This window comes from Salvelinus sp. IW2-2015, linkage group LG37, assembly GCF_002910315.2.
Source record: "Salvelinus sp. IW2-2015 linkage group LG37, ASM291031v2, whole genome shotgun sequence".
In the NCBI taxonomy this organism is placed as follows: Eukaryota; Metazoa; Chordata; class Actinopteri; order Salmoniformes; family Salmonidae; genus Salvelinus; species Salvelinus sp. IW2-2015.
In genome coordinates this window covers 11,943,087-11,960,050 of record NC_036876.1, presented here as the reverse complement: position 1 = coordinate 11,960,050, position 16,964 = coordinate 11,943,087, and the positions used below count along the sequence as shown (strand labels likewise).

General features: G+C 45.4%; 1 protein-coding gene and 1 long non-coding RNA gene across 4 annotated transcripts; both read right to left on the bottom strand.

The window, feature by feature from the left end:
* Positions 1-2,604: 2,604 nt before the first annotated feature.
* Positions 2,605-5,464, bottom strand: LOC111960111 (uncharacterized). 3 transcript variants are annotated; one of them, XR_011475056.1, is made up of 4 exons: positions 5,083-5,464; positions 4,286-4,964; positions 3,598-3,694; positions 2,605-3,072 (listed from the first exon to the last, which is right to left on the bottom strand). It is a non-coding gene; the product is annotated as an uncharacterized lncRNA (long non-coding RNA). The 3 variants fall into 3 exon arrangements; XR_011475057.1 differs by having other exon boundaries at positions 4,859-4,964; XR_002876775.1 differs by lacking the exons at positions 4,286-4,964; positions 5,083-5,464 and adding an exon at positions 3,885-4,273.
* A 4,785-nt stretch (positions 5,465-10,249) lies between these two features.
* LOC111960198 (transcription factor p65-like) lies at positions 10,250-16,532 on the bottom strand. Its single transcript, XM_070437809.1, has 7 exons — positions 16,521-16,532; positions 15,664-15,780; positions 14,675-14,768; positions 11,976-12,126; positions 11,561-11,652; positions 10,936-11,102; positions 10,250-10,273 (listed from the first exon to the last, which is right to left on the bottom strand). Exons 1-7 carry the CDS (start codon positions 16,530-16,532, stop codon positions 10,250-10,252), a joined length of 657 nt encoding a protein of 218 aa, XP_070293910.1.
* Positions 16,533-16,964: the final 432 nt, after the last annotated feature.

Below are 16,964 nucleotides of genomic sequence, written 5' to 3'. Positions count from 1 at the left end.
TGGTGTTTGCGGGAGTCGAATACGATCCAGGGGTCCATGTCTGCAGCCATGGCCACTCTGGTTCTCCACACTCTGTTCCCACTCTTCCCTCACTGTGACATCTACCTCCACCTGAACCTCCTCCATGGTGGAATCTCAACAAGGGGTTCCTGGGGTGGGTTCTCAGCAATGGTCAAACGGATGCACAATTTCGCTGTTGATAAGCATAAAGTTAGTTTGAGTAGGAACGTTTTAAAACCCTGTTCACAAGAACTGCCTTGCAGTCAGTCATTCCCCAGCATGCATGCAATGAGTTCATGCAACCAAAGATAGAAGCTGTTATGCCCTAGCTTTTTTTGCCACTAGCTAGCTCGACGTTGGCATGACAATTATGTCGTTTAGAACTTGTGTGGTATTTATATTGTATACTGAACAAAAATATAAACGCAACATGCAACAATTTCAAAGATTTTACTGAGTTACAGTTCAAATAAGGAATCAATAAATGAGGCCGTAATCTAGGCCCCCATGAATGGCCTGGGAGGGCATAGCCTACCACTTGAGAGCCAGGCCGACCCACTGTTGAGCCAGGCCCAGCCACTCAGAATGAACTTTTCCCACAAAAGGAATTTATTACAGCCAGAAATACTCCTCAGCACCGCCTCAGACTATCCTGCAGGTGAAGAGTAGCTGAGTTTGACGGCTGGCTGGAGACCAACAGGCCATCCCAGGTGGGGCGCTTTGGGGACGAGGAGGGTGGTAAGGGACCTGTGGGGTGGATCGCTGTGTTGGGCCCGGACCACTGCCCTGCCACAGGGGACATCACTGGACTCCAGGCGAGCTGGGAGAGGCTGCTGACCAGCGGGAGAACCATCACCTTCCAGACTGTGAAAGAACTGGCACTGAACCACAGGGTGCTCACCGGGAAGTGACTGATGCACCTGGACTCAGGCTTCAAGGTGGGCCCTGCCTGTGAGTGTGTGGCCAGAGCAGCCGTGGAAGGGAAGATCTCCCTGACCAAGGTGAGCCGGTGTGACCCCAAGTCGGACAGCAAGCACGTCATCTGTTCCTATAATAAGGACTTCACGGACAAAAATCKAGGTGATGAGGCTGGACACAGTCATCCGGGCCATGGGGGTCAAGTGCTAGCTGTCTTTCAAGCAGGATGTTTACACCTACCTGGGCATCGTGTCTTGGTTAGCAGCTCCAGTGTGTATGGCCATGTGTTTTAGGCTATTGTCCTGCTGAAAGGTGAATTTGTCTCCCAGTGTCTGTTGGAAAGCAGACTGAACCAGGTTTTCCTCTAGGATTTTGCCTGCGCGTAGCTCGATTCCATTGATTTTTATTTAAATAAACGATATTAAAAATCAAATGTATTGAATTCTCCATGTGGTCTATATTAAAGGGCACTTCATTTTATATAACAGGCTTTTAAAATCCATTATTTGCACACAATTTCTACTTAAAATATCAAAGGGACGTAAAAGACCCACATTTCGTGGAACGACCCAGTTAGGTTTAAAACGTCTTAATTTATTATGGGAAATGAACTGCAGTTGAAGGGAAATAATATCACACTGGTCTAAAAGCAAACCACACTGTGAAWGAGCATAACTGAAATAGTGATTTTTAGATACACAGAAATGTTTGATACTGACTCGAAACTACTTGTCACGCCCTGATCTGTTTCACCTGTCCTTGTGATCGTYTCCACTCCCCTCCAGGTGTCGCCCATCTTCCCAATTATCCCCTGTGTATTTATACCTGTGTTCTCTGTTTGTTGCCAGTTCGTCTTGTTTGTCAAGCTTACCAGCGGTTTTCCTGTCAACTCCTGGTTTTTCCCCAGTCTCTGTTTTTCTCGTTCTCCTGGTTTTTGACCATTGCCTGTCCTGACCCTGTACCTACCCGCCTGACTTCTCTGCCTGTCCCTGTCCCTGACCCGTCCTGTACCTTTGCCATACTCTGGATTATCGACCCCTGCCTGCCTGACCTGTCTTTGCCTGCCCCTGTTGCTACAATAAACATTGTTACTTCGACAGTCTGCATCTGGGTCTTACCTTGATTCCTGATACTACTAACATGATATAGAATGAGTCTGCTACATTTATAAACAACAATATCCTCCCTGTTCCAAAGATATTGAAAATTAAAATGACAAGTTATACTTGGTAAAACTGTACATAACATTAATCTGTCACCAAGGTGAGTACTGTATTTTTCACGTATATCATCACCTGAAATGACAATGTATCCTTGTCTTGTTTTACAGTATATGGTAATATTCCACTACTTTAGTATACCCCACAGTCAGCAATATACAATTCCGATTATCATTTTGAATGGCCGTAAGCCATACAACATGCTGGAGTATAAAGCTAAATTTAACATTTTGGCTTCACTGTCCAAATACATATAGCGTTGAATGTTCACAGTGAAAATTATTAGCTATTATTGTTGAAGCATCAATTACATCATTACTCATTATCATGTCATATAGAATATGTGACTGCACAGTACTGGCACTAGTTCATGTTACATGGTGTATTTGAATAACTGTAGGAAAGTGTTAGGGTAAGCACTTGAACCTGAAATTAAACATGTTTGTTTATCAAAGAGTGTTCAAGACAACGTTTATTGCGGTTACACGTATACTGAATGATAAAAAAATGATATGCCTTACACCCTAATTCCAAAATAATCAATAATTACARACCAAATGTATTATTGAACACAGACATCATTGGTCATGCTCATCAATGCCTCATACTACAATAATGTTTCAGCAGACACCAAGCATTGCGCATAACAAGGGGTCCAGTTCAATCAGATGGGTTTTCATTAGCAAACATGAAGCAGCTCATTTCCTCAGCACCATGTCTATGACTTCCCGGTCCTTCTTTGCTCTCTCAGGAATCACCTACACTGTCTCCATTTCATGTTCATTGAGAACTTCCCATTGCAGAAGCCTGTCCAATAAACTGCCGAGCCCAGGTCCTGACACTCGATTGACAAATTCTGTCCTCACAGAACGCAGCCTCTCTGTCGAACCCGTCTGACTAGTCTCAGCCTGACGCCTTCCCACTAACACAGAACCTGTGAGTCAAAGAGAAATGAAGACATTCACCTGTGTATAATACCACTACGTACGCAAACTTAATCAAGCACAGCTCAAGATTTGAAAGTATTTTACATATGCATTGGTCTGAATAATTCCTGACCTTTTTTCCCTGAAACTACACTGCCGGTTAGGGGCTCGTAAGTAAGCATTTCACTTTAAGGTCTACACCTGTTAAATCTGATTTGATTTGAATATACACCAGTGGTTATGAAAGTGGTGCAGCAGCAGCAGCTGATCACTTTGGCATTCCTTCTAACACCACTAGCTAATCCACATTACAGATGAGCCCACACCAGGATGGGAATGGTGGTTGGATGGATTTACGGACTCCCTTCTCAAATACAAGAGGTCCGTCCTTGAAGTCCGTAACCCTACTGGGTTTCATCCTTCCCCGCTAAACAAGGTTGGATACAGACCTGGGGCAGAGGGAGTCCCTGGCAAACAGTGGCATGAATCAGATTTGGATACACCTTGTTTACAGACTAACTTCAAGGTTTTACCTGGCAGACGGACAAGCACCTTCGTCCACACCTCTCTATCAAGCCCTCTTTTCAGAAGCCTTAGCTCCATATCCTTTGTATCTGCATCCAGGAACACCTGAAAAGGTCGGATGGTAGTTTGGACCGTAGTGGCAGTCATATAGAACATGATGAAAAAAAGTGAAATGGTTAGTAGATTCTCCACCAACTTGTATTTTCTGCAATACATTCTGCAACTGAAATACAACTAGATCAAATGACATGAAGGCAGCAGTTTAGCATCCTATTTTCCCCACCCCACAGAATACCTTTTCACGTTAAGTAAACGTCCATATATCGTTCTGTGCACGTGCGACACAAAAAACGCAAAATGTGCTGCAGCATTGGAACGTCTTGAACTTGGAATCAGTCTACCGCTAGTCTAGATCATTAGACAAATGCTTATTGGTTTAGTTTGCGAGATAATTTAGAAAAACTTGCCATCAATTTAAGAAGCTCTCTTGCTAACATCTAGCCTACTGCATACAGTGTCATAATACTAATTTGATGTAATTTTGCCCAGTGACCAGTCTTGGAAATCCCAGGGGAGGATGTCTGATTCTCTTAGACCTTTTGAAAGGGGAGGGTCCTCTTTAGACAGACAACTCTCCCAACAAATCACGAGTTTGGGTAGGAGGGCTAAGCCTGAAAAATCAAACTCTTTCCGTACCCTGAAAGCAGACATGCCAGAACATTGCGATTCAAAACCAAAGTTTGCGGGAAAAACCTTTGCAGTGGTTTTAGTGAAGGTAAATGACGCAAACTTGACAGTTGCACTCGTTAAAAATAACCTCTGCGTTCTCCATCTTGCTAGCTAGCTAGTACTTTGTGTCTGGCGGGGATGTTTAAGCTAGGGCAACGAGCAGATATGGCAGTGACGTCACCGGATAAGGCGATAACGCACATCCCATTTCTGACCCCTCAACTCTGTCCCATTTAACGCAGGTACTTGTACAGACGTGTATGTTGGGACATTGGTACATCGTGTGAGGCAAGCCGTCTGTCTATAGAGACTACACAGAGACAGGTAATAGATGTAGCTGATTTGAACTTGACTATTTAGCCATCTTCCACAGCTGCGCACGCATATCTACGCACCTTACAGTGTGAGTGACCATTTAGAAAAGTGTACTTAACATGAGGTAATTATTGTCATGGAATATCCAGTATGTAGCATCAGCGTACAGCTGTTACTATGATCAAGATGTGACATTATTAGCATGCAACACCTGTCAGAGTCTACCTTAGGGGTTATCTTCTTCAGTCTTCAGACTGTATGTTTCCCCTCGAGTGAGAATGCAGTCCGAACAGACCTGTACGTAAGTGTTCCCTGTCTGTTGCCGCTTCGCCTGCAACAGAATAAGAAGTGATTATCAATGAGGGTACTCGCACTGAAAACTCAATGCACATCTGGCTGCCTGTGGTAGAAAAACAGAGTTACCCAACCATCAGAAGGGATTTTCTTACCTGTTCAAGTGGCACATTTGATGGCAGGACGATCACATTGAGAACTGATTGGAGTGATTGGAAAGGCAACACCTGCCCCTTGGTCGAGAGCAGGGCGTCCCGTATATACTTTCTGACAAGGCCCCATAAGGAGAGGTTGCTGGTGTTTACCACTGTGTGTGTGTGTCAGTCACCCTCAGCGGCGATAAAACATCCACACTGTCACCAGTCACATCTGCTGACGGACAGACCCCTGAGGATCTGAACAGGGCTCCTGCATGAGTACGGCCTGTAGAATCCAGGAGATTCTCGTCCCATTGGACAGTCTTGTACAGCACCTCCCCCTCCGTCAGAAACACCTGCCCTGTCAAACTGCACTGGAACAGACCTACATCAGAGCACTAGAGCATGGGAGCCACAGGATAATAATCACCCGTACAATAATTAGAACATCCTCTGAATCAAATGTAACAATGTTATCAGCAATAAATAGTCACCTGTATGCCGTTTCTGTAAATTCTGTCGTTGTTTCAGGCGTTCATTTTGTTACAATTACTGGGGTCTGGAATGCAGAAAGAAAATACAATGAAATCATGGAAAGACCACCTTTAATCTGCACTGCAGTCCTCTTAAAATGATAGTTCACTACAAAATGTTTGTCCGATGTTTTCAGATCTCAAAGATGTGTAAATGGAGTGACACATTTCAGTTGAATACATTCAGTTGGACAACTGACTAGGTATCCCCCTTTCATAATACCCATAAAACCTAGCGGTCAAAACAGGGAAATGGTTGCAATTGTTTTTCTACCGAATTTTTTTTCCTATAGGGGATTTTAGAAACACTTAACGTTAGTTTCGCGGGCCAATGCTAACTAACATTAGCGCAATGGCTGGAAGTCTATGGGTAACTACCAGCATCCCTTTAAGTACCGAAACACTGAAGTAATGATGATGTACTCTATTTACATGTTCATCTGGTGTAGATGTAGAGCCGTGTACAGATTCAGAGTTTAATGTGCTACTCCTGTATTGAGTTTTCAGTCAATAAGAGAACGGGGTTAGGGTAGTGAGAGTGAGACAACGATATGATTATTATAGAGAATGTTTTGTGAGGGAGAAGCGGAGCCTCAGACAACAGTGCCTACCCCATGCAATCCAAGTTGGATGTTGCTCTAGTACGCTTTGATCCAGAGCAGTGCTCAAATGGCCCTGATGTGTGGGAGCCGTACTTAGAGCTTAATACCCCAGGGGCAGGAACTACGTCAGATGTGCAGACAAGGTATGATTAGAACTGTGCTGCCTCCGGGGAAGGGGAAGATACTATGTCAGAAAGGCATGTTAGGCCTACTCACTCTTCTGCCTCCAGGGAGTATAATAAGGCTATAGTCATCTAGTAAAGTTACTGCTGCTATTTATTTTGCTGCCTGAAAGGAAGAGCCATTGGGATAGGAATAATACACTTTTTGTTGCCGCCTTCGAGGAAGCTATGACAGGAGGAGTGATACAGTTGGCTAAACTGCCTCTGCGGGCGTAAGGTTGAAGTTAGTAAGCAATGTTCTTGCTACCCCAAGGGCAGGAACTTTGACTGATGTGCAGAGCAGGTACGATTCGAAATCTGCTGCCTCTAGAGAAGGTACTACGACAGAATGGCGTATTTATGGCTGCCTCCAGGGAACGTAGCATCTCAGATAGAGATATGTTATAGATGTTGCTGCCTCCGGAAAAGGTACTATGGCAGAATGGCATGTTAAGCATACTTACTCTTCTGCCTCCAGGGAGGATAAGGGTTAAAATAATTTAGTAAAGTAGGAGGTTATAAGGTAGGATAGCTACTTTTAAAATACTGCTGGAAGATTAATTGGGAGAGGAGTGATACAATTGTTTTGCTGCCTCGGAGGAGGMAGCGTGCTCGGTTTTGTTGTTTTGAACGTTTTTGAAAAAAGTATTTATTCGACAAATTGCAAGCTTGCTAATTACAAATGTTATTTGCAAACAAAACTCATTCATTTGATGGCTGCCAAATATTTGATGAAGAAACAAAAACTATAAAACAGTTAGTTGAATTAGTCTAAATAAACAGTATGATCATAATGTCACGCCCTGACCTGAGATATCTATGTTTTCTTTATATTTTGGTTAGGTCAGGGTGTGACTAGGGTGGGTACTTTAGTGTTTGTACTGTCTAGGGGTTTTGTATGTATAGGGTGTTTGTAGGTCTAGGTGATTTGTATGTCTATGGTGGCCTGATATGGTTCCCAATCAGGGGCAGCTGTTTATCGTTGTCTCTGATTGGGGATCATATTTAGGTAGCCATTTTCCCTTTGGTGTTCGTGGGTTCTTGTTCTATGTTTAGTTGCCTGTCTGCACTACTCATATTAGCTTCCCGGTTCGTTGTGTTATTTTTGTTCGTTTGTTCAGTGTTCGTTCTTATAATAAAGAAGAATGTACGCTTACCACGCCGCGCCTTGGTCTCCTTACAACGGCCGTGACACATAAGCACATCGTTTGTGGGCCTCTTAGATATGAATCTTAATATAGCCTAAAATTAAATACATGAGGGCCAAAGTGAAAAAACTGTTTTTTATAAATGTTTTGCAAATTTATTTTAAAAAAACAAATACTTTATTTACGTCAGTATTTAGACCCTTTGCTATGAGACTCGAAATTGAGCTCAGGTGCATCCTGTTTCCATTGATCATCCTTGAGATGTTTCTATAACTTGATTGGAGTCAATCGGGGGAGAAAGGCCTTTGTCAGGGAGGTGACCAATGGTCAGTCTGACAGAGCTCCAGAGTTCCTCTGTGGAGATGGGAAAACCTTCCAGAAGGACAACCATCTCTGCAGCACTCCACCAATCAGGCCTTTATGGTAGAGTGGCCAGACGGAAACCACTCCTCAGTAAAAGGCACATGACAGCCCGCTTGAAGTTTGCCAAAAGGCACCTAAAGACTCTCAGACCATGAGAAACAAGATTCTCTGGTCTGATGAAACCAAGATTGAACTCTTTGGCCTGAATGCCAAGCGTTACGACTGGAGGAAACCTGGCACCATCCCTACGGTGAAGCATGGTGGTGGCAGCATCATGCTCTGGGGATGTTTTTCAGCGGCAGGGACTGGGAGACTAGTCAGGATCTAGGCAAAGATGAACGGAGCAAAGTACAGAGAGATCCTTGATGAAAACCTGCTCCAGAGCACTCAGGACCTCAGACTGGAGCGAAGGTTCACCTTCCAACAGGACAACAACCCTAAGCACACGGCCAAGACAACGCAGGAGTGGTTTCGGGACAAGTCTCTGAATGTCCTTGAGTGGCCCAGCCAGAGACTTGAACCCAATCGAGACCTGAAAATAGCTGTGCAGGAATGCTCCAATCCAACCTGACAGAGCTTGAGAAGATCTTCAGAGAGGAATGGGAGAAACTCCCAAAAATACAGGTGTGCCAAGCTTGCAGCATCCTACCCAAGAAGACTCGAGGCCGTAATCGCTGCCAAAGGTGCTTCAACAATGTACTGAGTAAAGGGTCTGAATACTTATGTCAATGTCATATTTCAGGKTTTTTTTCTACAGTTGCAAAATTTCTTTTTTTATACTTTCCGAATGCACTGTATGTGTAGTAACTTTGTGGTGATTACAATAGCAACATTGTTGTTACATAGGACTTCTATAATTGCATAATAAWGAAGTTATTACATAAGTGGAATAAGGAAGTCACTATTCCACTTATTTACAGTAGTTACAAAAACTCTGCTCATTGCTAGGCAATTAAAATGAAATTGCCAAAGTATTATTATAATGTGCTAATAAAAGGTTGCTCCAAAAGTAATGACAGTTTTATTACACCGGCAAAAGAACAGTACTGTTAATGTTACTGAGAATACTAACAGTAACAAATATGGCTATTAAGTGTTGAAAGGAAATTAAATATCCCAAAACTACCTTCTTGAATCAACTACAGCCAAGGTAAKTGGAAAATCATGTTMGTTTTKTAKTCTGAGTAAACTATCCCTTTAAATATGCTATAGTGTTTGTTTGAAACAAGAACACTTACCCTCAGATGAACAAAGAGGTTTGAAGTTGTTTTAAGCATCCAACTTGCTGTTTGCAAGGTCTGCAAATGGCTTTGAAGTACTCTGCAGTATTTTCAGGTATCATACAATGAATTGCAGCTTTCAACCTTTTCAGTGGCATGTTGACAGGGTCATTCAGTAGTTGAGCATCACAACTTATTTATACTTATCTGTAGAMAATATCATTGGTTTGACCTGATTATGTACACATGGGGCAATGGACATTCAGGAGAATGGACATTTACTAAATTTTCAGATAGAAATGTATTGTGCAGTTCAAATATGACTGTCAGATTGATTGGAATAGTATCGGAGATTGCGTGTGCCCTATTCATTCAATTGTATTCTTCAACATGCCGTTTCAGATGCATCCCTGCCATTACTTGAAGGCAGCTAATCCAATAGTTTCTGAAAAGCAGTTGTTTTCTCAGACCTGTACTTAAAAAAAAAAAAAAAATTAAGAATAGTTGTAGTCATCTCAAAAGTAACTATTTGTTCCCTCTGAAAAATAGTTACTTTTCACAAATCATAGTTAAAACTACAGTTACCCCAGTTCTGCTACTGAACTTTACTCTACTGTGCTGAGCTCTACTGTGCTGAGTTCTACTGTGCTGAGCTCTACTGTGCTGAGCTCTACTGTGCTGAGCTCTACTGTGCTGAGCTCTACTGTGCTGAGCTCTACTGTGCTGAGCTCTACTGTGCTGTACTTTGATGTCCCAACATCTGAAACATAGACGTCTATGATTGGCTCAAATTCAGTCCGGTCCAACAAAATGTTGTCTTGTTTGGTGGAGGAACTCATTAAAACAATAGCCAGTGTGTAGAATAATACCCAAATATGCAGCGGAGGATATTGCATGTTTCTACATTTGTGCACCTATTTAGGATACATCACCATGAAGAGAATGATATTCATATCCATAATTATGCATTTCTGTGTAGTACAGATCAGGGACCCATGATGAAATTCCGTTACCGCAATTCTGTTACCGGGTGTAAATCCACTTCACTTACTGTAGTTCAATAACCAAAATAGGTTTTTTTCATACTCAAGGTGCCATGTCATTCCTTCTGCAGACATCTTTGAATCTTCATTCGAAGCAGATATTTTAGAGTTTTTGTCAAACGTGGTTGTAACGAGTGCGCTGAGAGTCGGGAAGCAAGTTCACGAGGTGAGTGTTTTAATAAATAAACGCAACTAAAAACAAAACAAGAAACACAAACAACGCACCGACATGACACTGGAACAGAAACAATAACGCCTGGGGAAGGAACCAAAGGGAGTGACATATATAGGGAAGGTAATCAGGGAGGTGATGAAGTCCAGGTGAGTCTGAAGGTGCGGGTAACGATGGTGACAGGTGTGCGCCATAACGAGCAGCCTGGTGACCTGAAGGCCGGAGAGGGAGCACACGTGACAGTGAACGAAGGGAGATTTTACTGAAATGTTGTTACCAAACTTTGCATCTGCACAGTTCTTCCAGTAAATGTGTTTTTGAAAAATGTTCAGTGTAAATTGTTAAAAGTAGTCCTTGTGTACAGAGCTGTATGGTTTGTTCAACTTTTAAGTCAGTTGTTTTTGTTTGGCATACATTTTAAGTGAAGAATCGCAGTTTCGGAGCAATTCCGTTACCGTGGAATTGCCCCACAGTGAAACAGCATGGACAGCAGTGACAGAGGAAGGAGTCAGTCTGTACTTAGTGAGTGTTTGGGGAGAGTGTGTATCAAGATAATGTATTGGGTGTGTGTGTGTGTGTGTGTGTGCGCATTCACATGTGTATGTACGTGCATGCCCGTGTGTACGTACATGTGTGCGTGTGTCTGTGTGTATAGCAGACTCACTGTTGTCGTAGATGGGCTGAGACACCACGGGCTCCAGAGGGCAGAGTTCCCCGGTAGGCAGAGTGATCGAGGCCTGGAAACACAGCCTCACTGCATTTAGGTCAAACTCCTCCCACATGTTCGCCTCAGGAACTGCAGACAAAACAACACATCAGACACAACGCAAATTGGTGTGGCATCGGAGATAGGATACAGTGGGTGTCAGATAGCCAGTCAGTCAGCCAGTCAGTCAGTCAACAGAGGAAAAATAAATTCCTACTCACACGATATTATTGGAATTAACCAAGGTAAACAAACATGAAAATTAGATTGGAGGAGTGAATTATAKAACTGGTATAATGTTATGACAGTGGATTGTCACGTACGGTGTGTGTGTTTTTGGTTTACCTATCCTTATAGGGGACCAGAAGTACTCACCAGGATAGTAAAACAAGGACAATTCGGACAAGTGGGGACATTTCACCAGTCCCCACAAGGAAAAAGGCTATTTTAAGCATAGGGGTCAGGAGTTAGGGAAAATATCATTTTGAATGGGAATCAATTGTTTGGCCCCCACAAGGATAGTAAAACAAATGTGTGTGTACACTCACTGTTGAAGGGGTTGTTTTTGGTCTGCAGCCTACAGGAAACTGCCTCGGCCACATCCTTTTTCTTCACACACTGAATGCCCAGGTTCTGAAAACTGAGAGCAGACAGTAAGACAAGGAGTCAGAGTGAACGTGTGTGAAAGTGAGATACTGTAGATATCGATCACAAGAGGGTGATTATTCAACCATCCTCTGCTTCTGGCCTTTAAAACCAAGACTACACACACGTCCTCACACACATCCACGCCATCCCACAGATGTCGTCTATGTCCTCTATCAAGATGTTGGCAGGTGCACACTGCATCAAACAAACATTTTGTTACTTTGTATTTCATCACACATCCATACACACACACACACACAGACCTCCCCTCACATGCAGACACACACACACACGCGCCCAGACCCTCCGTCTAACCTGTGTACTCGTCTCTCCTGCAGGTCTGCCTCATAGTAGCCATGTTTGCAGTCTTTCCCCACCAGTTCGTGCGGGTAGGGCTTGTGAGGTGGGTTCTTGGTCACCAAGGAGACGCCGACACTGTCACGTTCCTGACCTATTGTTCCTTTTTCTTTTATTTATTTAGTTGGTCAGGGCGTGAGTTAAGGTGAGTTGTCTTTGTGTGTTTTGTCTAGTTTAAGGTGTGTGTATTGTTTAAGGGGTTTTTAGTATGTATGGGGTTGTGTTCAGTGTAGGTGTTTAGGAAAGTCTATGGTTGCCTGATTTGGTTCTCAATCAGAGACAGCTGTTTATTGTTGTCTCTGATTGGGAGMCATATTTAAGGCAGCCATAGGCTTTRGGTGTTTGTGGGTAATTGTCTATGTCTAAACGTTAGTAGCTTGTGTGTGCACTTTCGTTTTGTAGCTTCACGGTCGTTTGTTGTTTTGTTAGTTTGTAAAGTGTTTTGTTTCGTTTTTCCTTCTTAAAATAAAAAGAAGATGTCTTATTTTTCACATGCTGCATTTTGGTCCTCTCTCTCTTCACAAGACGATCGTGACAGAATTACCCACCAAACAAGGATCAAGCAGCGTGATCAGCGGCAACAAGAGCAACGCAAGGAGGAATGGCAATGGGAGCGTAATCTGGACTACACTACGTGGGAGGAGATCGACAGGTGGGCGATCGACCCAGGGCGAATGCCGGAGCCCGCCTGGGATTCTCTGGCGCAGTGCGAGGAGGGATACCGGCGAATGGAGGCAGCAAAACGACGGTAGGAAGCCTGTGAGTCAGCCCCAAAAAAATATTGGGGGGGGGGCTTAAAGGGAGTGTGGCGAAGTCAGGTAGGAGACCTGCGCATACTCCCTGTACTTACCATGGAGAGCGAGAGTACGGGCAGACACCGTGTTACGCAGTAGAGCGCATGGTGTCTCCTGTACGTGTTCATAGCCTGGTGCGGGTTATTCCACCTCCCCGCACTGGTAGGGCTAGATTGGGCATTGAGCCAGGTGCCATGAAGCCGGCTCAACGCGTCTGGTCTCCAGTGCGTCTCCTCGGGCCGGCATACATGGCACCAGCCTTACGCATGGTGTCCCCGGTTCGCCTACATAGCCCGGTGCGGGTTATTCCATCTCCCCGCACTGGTCGGGCGACGGGGAGCATTCAACCAGGTAAGGTTGGGCAGGCTCGGTGCTCAAGGGAGCCAGTACGCCTGCAAGGTCCGGTATTTCCGGCGCCACCTCCCCACCCCAGCCCAGTACCACCAGTGCCTACACAACGCACCAGGCTTCCTGTGCGTCTCCAGAGCCCTGTTCCTCTTCCCCGCACTAGCCTTGAGATGCGTGTCCCCAGTCCGGTACCACCAGTTCCGGTACCACGCACCAAGCCTCTTGTGCGTATCCAGAGCCCTGTACGCACTGTTGCTTCTCCCCGCACTCGCCCTGAGGTGCGTGCCCTCAGCCCGGTACCACCTGTGCCGGTACCACGCACCAGGACTATAGTGCGCTTTGAGAGCCCAGTGTGTCCTGTTGCTGCTCCCCGCACTAGCCCTGAGATGCGTGTCCCCAGCCCGGTACCACCAGTTCCGGCACCACGCACCAGGCCTACAGTGCGCCTCAGCCGGCCTGAACTGCCCGTCTGCCCAGCGGCGCCTGAACTGCCCGTCTGCCCAACGGCACCTGAACTGCCCGTCTGCCCAACGGCGCCTGAACTGCCCGTCTGCCCAACGGCGCCTGAACTGCCCGTCTGCCCAATGCCGTCTGAACTGTCCGTTCTGCCATGAGCCTTCAAAGCCGCCCGTCTGTACTGAGCCTGCAAAGCCGCCCGTCTGCCATGAGCCTTCAGAGCCTTCCGCCAGACAGGATAGCAGAGCCTTCCGCCAGACAGGATCAGCCAGAGCCTTCCGCCAGACAGGATCAGCCAGAGCCTTTCGCCAGACAGGATCAGCCAGAGCCTTCCGCCAGACAGGATCAGCCAGAGCCTTCCGCCAGACAGGACAGCCAGAGCCTTCCGCCAGACAGGATCAGCCAGAGCCGTCCGCCAGACAGGATCAGCCAGATCCGTCCGCCAGACAGGATCAGCCAGATCCTGTCCGCCAGCCATGAGCAGCCAGATCCGTCCGCCAGCCATGAGCAGCCAGATCCGTCAGCCAGCCATGAGCAGCAAGATCCGTCAGCCAGCCATGAGCAGCCAGATCCGTCAGCCAGCCATGAGCAGCCAGATCCGTCAGCAGCCATGAGCAGCCAGATCCGTCAGCCAGCCATGAGCAGCCAGATCCGTCAGCCAGCCATGAGCAGCCAGATCCGTCAGCCAGCCATTGAGCAGCCAGATCCGTCAGCCAGATCCGTCAGCCAGCCATGAGCAGTCCAGCCAGGATCCGCCAAGCCGTCCAGCCAGGATCCGCCAGAAGCCGTCCAGCCAGGATCCGCCAGAGCCGTCCAGCCAGGATCCGCGCCAGAGCCGTCCAGCCAGGATCCGCCAGAGCCGGCCAGCCAGGATCCGCCAGAGCCAGCCAGCCAGGATCCGCCATCCAGTTCCGGAGCTGCCCCTCAGTCCGGAGCTGCCCTCAGTCCGGTGCTGCCCCTCAGTCCGGTGCTGCCCTTAGTCCGGTACTGCCCCTCAGTCCGGTGCTGCCCCTTAGTCCGGTGGGTTAATTTGGAGGGTGGCCATTTGGAGGAGGCTACGAAAGCGGGTAGTGACTATGGTGGGGTGGGGACCTACGACCAGTGCCAGAGCCGCCACGGGACAGACGCCACCCAGACCTCCCCTAGACTTTATCTGGTGCGGCCCGGAGTTCGCACCTTAACGGGGGGGTTATGTCACGTTCCTGACCTATTGTTCCTTTTCTTTTATTTATTTAGTTGGTCAGGGCGTGAGTTGGGGTGGGTTGTCTTTGTGTGTTTTGTCTAGTTTAAGGTGGTGTGTATTGTTTAAGGGGTTTTTAGTATGTATGGGGTGTTGTGTTCAGTGTAGGTGTTTAGGAAAGTCTATGGTTGCCTGATTTGGTTCTCAATCAGAGACAGCTGTTTATTGTTAGTCTCTGATTGGGAGACATATTTAAGGCAGCCATAGGCTTTAGGTGTTTGTGGGTAATTGTCTATGTCTAAACGTTAGTAGCTTGTGTGTGCACTTTCGTTTTGTAGCTTCACGGTCGTTTGTTGTTTTGTTAGTTTGTAAAGTGTTTTGTTTCGTTTTTCCTTCTTAAAATAAAAAGAAGATGTCTTATTTTTCACATGCTGCGTTTTGGTCCTCTCTCTCTTCACAAGACGATCGTGACAGACACGCAGGGGGCCATTGTAGTTGTGCACCTGCATGGGACCAACCAGGTTAGCAGGATGTGTATCATCACTCACCTTAGAATCTCCACCACTTCCTTATCACCTTCAAATCTCCATAAATCGAGTGTCGTAAAGCATGGTGTAGTAGTAATTAGACTGCTCTACCGTGGTTATAACTAGACAAAATGGCTAATTTGCGTAACAAATCTTACTTTGATTAATAGTTTTCCCATCGACCATCTCAGAATATATGGTGAAAGTAACCATGGTTTTGAAGGTCTCTGAAAGTCTCATTTTAGCTACAGTACAAATGATGCATGTCCCCTTCATACACAGTTACAGTGTAAAAAGCTCAGTGTGCCAATTATCTGTATGTCATTAAAGGGCGCCCTAACCTTGATGGCGGGGTGTGCCTTGGTGTCATTGCTCTTCTCTCCCAGGATACTGGCCGCAGAGCGCCCCTCACACTTGTACCTGGACCTCATGCTCCTCTGATTGGGCTGTTCAATGATCTCAATGAAGGGATGTGAGAGTGAGAGAGAGAATCTTTTTGAGTGCAATATTTACTGTTCAATTCCTATAGATTTTTGTTATTGTTGTCTGGTGTCTTCTCACTTTTGTTCATTGTTTATAAGCTGAAGCTTCAAGTGAAAACATTCATGATGAGTCAAGATAAACAGTTGAGAGGAACAGGAAACAGTTACACAGAGTGATAGAAATCTCCTTACCTTGGTTCAAAGGGGGCTGTTCCCATCCATATATTTCTATGGAGACATAGATATGGATGAATCGAAAATAGGTCAGTCAGGAAGATCAACCGAAATCTTGAAAGCTTCTGCTCAACCATAAACAAATGCACTACGTGGCCAAAAGTGTGTGGACACCTGCTCGGCGTCAAACATCAGGTGGACTCCAATCAAGTAGAAACATCTCAAGGAGGATCAATGGAAACAGGATGCACCTGAGCTCAATAACGAGCCTCATAGCAAAGAGTCTAAATACTTATGTAAATAAGGTATTTCTGTTTTGTATTTTTAATACATTTGCAAAAATGTCTAAAAACCTGTTTTTGTTTTGTCATTATGGGGTATTGTGTRTAGATCGATGAGGAAAAAATATAATTTAATACATTTTAGAATAAGGCTGTCACGTAGCAAAATGTGGGGAAACGGAAGGGGTCTGAATACTTTCCGAATGCACTGTATGTACATGTTGGGGGTGTTGGGTTGCGACAACTGTGGGAGGAGTGTACCTCCGACTCCATCGAGTCGCTGACAGTCGATATGAGGAAACCCTCGGTGGTTGTATTTGGCAAAAGTTTAATTAAAAAGTATGTATTTCAGCAAACAAAGAAAGGTGCACGGCTACACGGGACAAACATAGGCACAATAAGGGTTTAAGACTGTACATTTTTACAAATGTCGACCGACAGTGACTCGATGTAATCGGAGGTTCAGTCAACTCCATTGATGTGATGTACATCGAGGAGTTTAGAAAAACTTGGCTAATCTACAGTAAAACCATTGTCCTGGTTCATGGAAAAAGATTGGAAAGTTGTTTTGTTTTGATTGTTCATAGCCCCATGCCCCTCTCTTTCAAATTTGGAGTGGATCACTTTTGTTTTAAATGGCCCATCTCTAAGGGAAAGGGGTGCCTTCCATGTTTTAACACGCCCAGCTTAGGCCAAACACCAGAC